Source organism: Primulina huaijiensis, unplaced genomic scaffold, assembly GCF_012295235.1.
Source record: "Primulina huaijiensis isolate GDHJ02 unplaced genomic scaffold, ASM1229523v2 scaffold32927, whole genome shotgun sequence".
Lineage (NCBI taxonomy): Eukaryota > Viridiplantae > Streptophyta > Magnoliopsida > Lamiales > Gesneriaceae > Primulina > Primulina huaijiensis.
Window position 1 is genome coordinate 339 of NW_027357707.1, and position 4,438 is coordinate 4,776.

Genomic DNA, 4,438 nt, shown 5'->3' on the forward strand with positions numbered 1-4,438 from the left:
ATGTATTTTTTAAAAAATTGAACGTGGAAATGGAAATATTTGTGGAAATCATAACAAATATAGCCGAGTCATTAACATCTCATGATTTTCATGTTTTTGTTTTTTCAATGCCGCCATGTTGTCTCTTATCTTCACGCTTTTCAATTCATGCAGCCATTACGTTTCATAATTTTCCGAGAATATTCTATCATTTTATGATATTTTTTGACGGAACACGATTTTTGAATTGTACAGTAAACATGGATTGTTATTTTCCAAACATGAGATTTCATCTCAAAAAATTCTTTCACCAAAAGAAACAAAACAAAATTTCCATCAAAGTTATCATAATTTTGAATTCAAGCAAGTTCATTCGGCTTATTTACTTTCATTGTATCAATGTTGATGATCAGGGGATGGTTCAACTATGGCTTACAGCTATGATTTCGAGCGCAAGGCCACCACCGTGCTCTCTCTTGGCTCAGCCTTGTCATGAATCCGCAACTCCAGGACAATACGCGCTGTTGATATCCTCGTTCGGCTTAATTTCCATTGGTGGTGGTGGGATAAAGCCATGTTCTACGGCATTCGGTGCTGATCAAGTCGACGATAGAAACAATCCCAATAATGCCACGGTATTAGAACGCTACTTTGGTTGGTATTACACGTCGACTGTAGTCTCAGTTTTGATCGCTTTCACGGGTATCGTCTATGTTCAAGATCACATGGGTTGGAAAGTGGGCTTTGGAGTTCCTGCGGTCCTCATGTTTTGCTCCACGCTAGTATTTTTCCTCGCCTCGTCGATATACATTAAACAAAAGGCTGACAAAAGCTTCTTCACTGGATTACTTCAAGTAATCATCGTTGCTTACAAGAATCGCAAGCTTAGCTTTCCATCGGATTACTCGAGTGGTTATCATCGTGAGAAAGGCTCGGCTTATGCATTTCCAACTGATAGATTAAGGTATCACGGCTTCAGATTTTGGTATCATTAAACTAGGAGATGTTATTGACGCTTTTAGCCATCTAGATAGCGTGTTGTTTATGTTGGTTTTCATGACCAAATGACTTAGATTCTGTTCGTGTAATTGTGTTCACCTTCTCTCTTCCCCATTGTTGAAATATTTTAGAGTTCATTTCTTGTTTCAGGTTCTTAAACAAGGCCTGCGTCATCAAGAATCCTCAGGATCCATCTTTGACCGGCATTTCTTCAAACCGGTGGGATATGTGCACAATTGAACAAGTTGAGGAGCTGAAAGCACTCATCAAAGTCGTCCCTTTATGGTCCACAGGAATCATGGTGTCCATAAACATAAGTCAAAACTCATTTCCCTTGCTCCAGGCCAAATCAATGGACAGGCACATCGGTTCTAACTTTCAGATCCCTGCAGGCTCATTTGGGATGTTCACAATCATCGCGATAGCAATTTGGGTCATCCTATACGACCGTGCAATCATACCATTGGCATCCAAGATTACTGGCAAGAAAGTCCATCTTGATCCCAAACTAAGAATGGGAATTGGGATCTTCCTCTCTTGCTTGGCCATGTTGGTTTCCGGAATCGTGGAGCGTATTCGGAAAAGAAAGGCGATCGAGCAAGGATTACTAAACAACCCAAGTGGAATCGTACACATGTCGGCTCTCTGGCTCGTGCCACAACATTGCTTTAACGGTTTAGCAGAAGCCCTGAACATAATAGGCCAAATCGAGTTTTACTACTCTGAGCTTCCAAAGAGCATGTCTAGCATCGCAACCTCCTTGCCTGGCGTCGGGATGGGCGTTGCAAACTTGTTAGCTAGTGTTATATTGAGCAATGTGGATAAGGTAACAAGGGGAGGAGGAAAAGAGAGTTGGGTTTCGAATAACATCAACAAGGGTCACTACGAGTATTACTATTGGCTTCTTGCAACTTTGACTCTCATAAATTTTTTATATTTTCTTGTTTGTAATTGGTGTTATGGACCCATCGGTGAGAAAGTAGTGAAAACCAGCATCCAAGGGGATGGATTAGAGTAGAAAAATGTATTGTTATGATCATCGTCTACTACCGGTCCCGAGTCTAGATAAACGAGGACGGTTGTCATCCATCATCAGATGGCCCTTCATGGCTGAGCTTTAGTCCGAATCCAGCTAAACAAGCCGAGAGTTAGTGCGGACCCGTGGAGGCGTCGAACAAGCACATCCAAGCATCTAGAGTGAGTCATTCTTTTGCCTTGAACATGTTGGAATTTTCAAGCATGGAACTTCTGAAGAGATCAGCCATGAAGAATAAAGTTTTATTATTTTTACTACATTCCTATTTATGTTTTCATGTGGTCGAGAAGCTGAATTTGAGGAATATTTTGTGTTATTATAGTTTTGATGTCTAAATATACTGATTTTATTTAGTTGAAATATAATATGGTAACACAATTACTAAAGCTGGAATTTAAAATAATAACCGTAGAGGAGGATAACGTAAATCGATTTGAAATAATTTTAAAAAAAACGTAGAAACAACAAAATTATATTTGATCATGTTATTTTTAAATAAAGATATTTCCTAAATATAATTGTTTTTCGAAATCAAACATTATTTTCTTCATAGAAATTAAATAAATAATTGTATTAAAGGTGATAATATTCAAGAATTGCGCGTCTGAAACTAAAACCTGCATGCATATATGCAGAATTTCATCTCTTTGCACAAAAGATACTCTTCTGCCTGCCAGCAGTCCCCTCTTATCTTATACTTCTCCAGCTAGCTTTCTCTTGAGTTCCTTCTTGTTCACCTGAAATCACATACACAAGTCCCAATTCCGAATCCCGACGATAAACTCGGATATAAATGAAATGACTAATCGATGCTTAAATCACCTTTCCCATAGCATTACGAGGCAATGATTCCCACAGTAATAAACGGGTTGGTATCTGATGAGAAAGTAATAATGAGTCAAAACCACCACTTGATAACGTCGATAAACTTTTGATTAGTTTACGACTGAGAAATAATCTTAGATTTCTTTATATTTAGTTGCTGCAGGCATTTTGTTGATCTACCTGTTTTACCAATAAAACTTCAAAGAGGTGAATGCGTTGTGATACCTTGTATGGCGCAAGTCTCTCTTTGGCCCAGATAGAAAGTTCTCCCAAAGTTAAAGCAGGCCGAGTCTCTTCCACGTCTGTTTTTCTAAGTCCTGGATTTGGGACAATTATCGCGCACACAGCTTCTCCATAGGTTTTATCAGGCAAACCCAGCACACAGCACTCGGAAATAATAGGATGCTGCGCAAGATACGTCCATTGAAAGCAACAAAAAATTTAAAATTTAAATCACGGCATATATCATCTTTTTAGCTAGAAAAGTCATAAGGAAACATAATATACAGCAAACCTCTAAAAGAACTGCTTCAATTTCAAGCGCAGATAACTTGTAACCACCAACTTTCATTATATCAGCATTAGTACCTGAATGATGGCATCGGATATTTACAAAATGCTTATTTTCAAGAGCATAAGCAGTACACATCACCACCAGTTTATTTTTTTATCAGCATGTTTTTGGTTTTTTTTAAAAAAAATCACTTTGAGCATAGGAAATGGACCTAGGCCCCCACAAAAACTGAGCCAACATTTGATAGTTTTGAAGAATTGAAAGTACTCACGTCCCATGATGACATAGTATCCATCATCATCGACTCGTGCAGCATCTCCAGTTTTAAAGAAGCCATCTTCGATAAATGACTGCGCAGTCACCTAGCAGATGATCATTAAGAAAGAAAAATAAGAAAAGGGAAAAAAGGATAAAAGTGAAGCCATGACAAATTCCTGTCATCGGAAAATTCAGAGTGTATGGTTATACAAGTTGTATAAAAGAAAGAGCTTTTTTTTCTGCAAAAGCAGTTTTTAGAGGTAAAATCGATCTTAGACTGGGATTTTGAAACTTCTAGAAGTACTTTAAAAAAAATATATCAACTATCAAGAAGCTAAAAATTATGGCATCTAGTGCTTTTGCTTGTGCTTTCACTTCTCTCTTAAAAATATAGTATTTTGAACTCATATCTAAAATAATATCCGCTTCTTTTTGCTTAGATGAAAACATTTAAAACTGACCTTTTTTGTTTCTGTAAGAACGACGAATAAGAAAATTATCTCCTCATAATCAATAATACCTCAGGAAGTTTCCAATATTCCTTGAATAATGAAGGACTTTTAATGCAGAGCTCGCCGACCCCATCATTACCATTACCACTACCATCTTCTACAATGATCTTGGCCTATCATTACAAGAAATAAGCCTTGATTAATTGGTTCATGATGCAATTTGAAAAGGACATGTAACAACTTTTTTTTTTGAATGACATGCAACAACTCTTTTAAACTTGTGTTTTCACAACACTAAATTATAGTACGTCATCAAGAGTTGTCTTTCAACGAAAATAGGATCTTAATTCTCTCTCTCTCTCTCTCTCTCTCTCT

General features: G+C 37.4%; 2 protein-coding genes across 2 annotated transcripts; one reads left to right on the forward strand and one right to left on the reverse strand.

The window, feature by feature from the left end:
* Positions 1 to 383: 383 nt before the first annotated feature.
* LOC140968197 (protein NRT1/ PTR FAMILY 1.2-like) lies at positions 384 to 2,297 on the forward strand. The gene is made up of 2 exons (XM_073429080.1): positions 384 to 943; positions 1,129 to 2,297. Exons 1-2 carry the CDS (start codon positions 396 to 398, stop codon positions 1,994 to 1,996), a joined length of 1,416 nt encoding a protein of 471 aa, XP_073285181.1. The 5' UTR covers positions 384 to 395; the 3' UTR covers positions 1,997 to 2,297.
* Positions 2,298 to 2,470: 173 nt separating this feature from the next.
* Positions 2,471 to 4,286, reverse strand: LOC140968196 (probable CoA ligase CCL8). The gene is made up of 6 exons (XM_073429078.1): positions 4,132 to 4,286; positions 3,625 to 3,715; positions 3,354 to 3,427; positions 3,065 to 3,244; positions 2,837 to 2,890; positions 2,471 to 2,751 (listed from the first exon to the last, which is right to left on the reverse strand). The coding sequence occupies exons 2-6, from the start codon at positions 3,629 to 3,631 to the stop codon at positions 2,707 to 2,709; spliced, it is 360 nt and encodes a 119-aa protein (XP_073285179.1). The 5' UTR covers positions 3,632 to 3,715; positions 4,132 to 4,286; the 3' UTR covers positions 2,471 to 2,706.
* Positions 4,287 to 4,438: the final 152 nt, after the last annotated feature.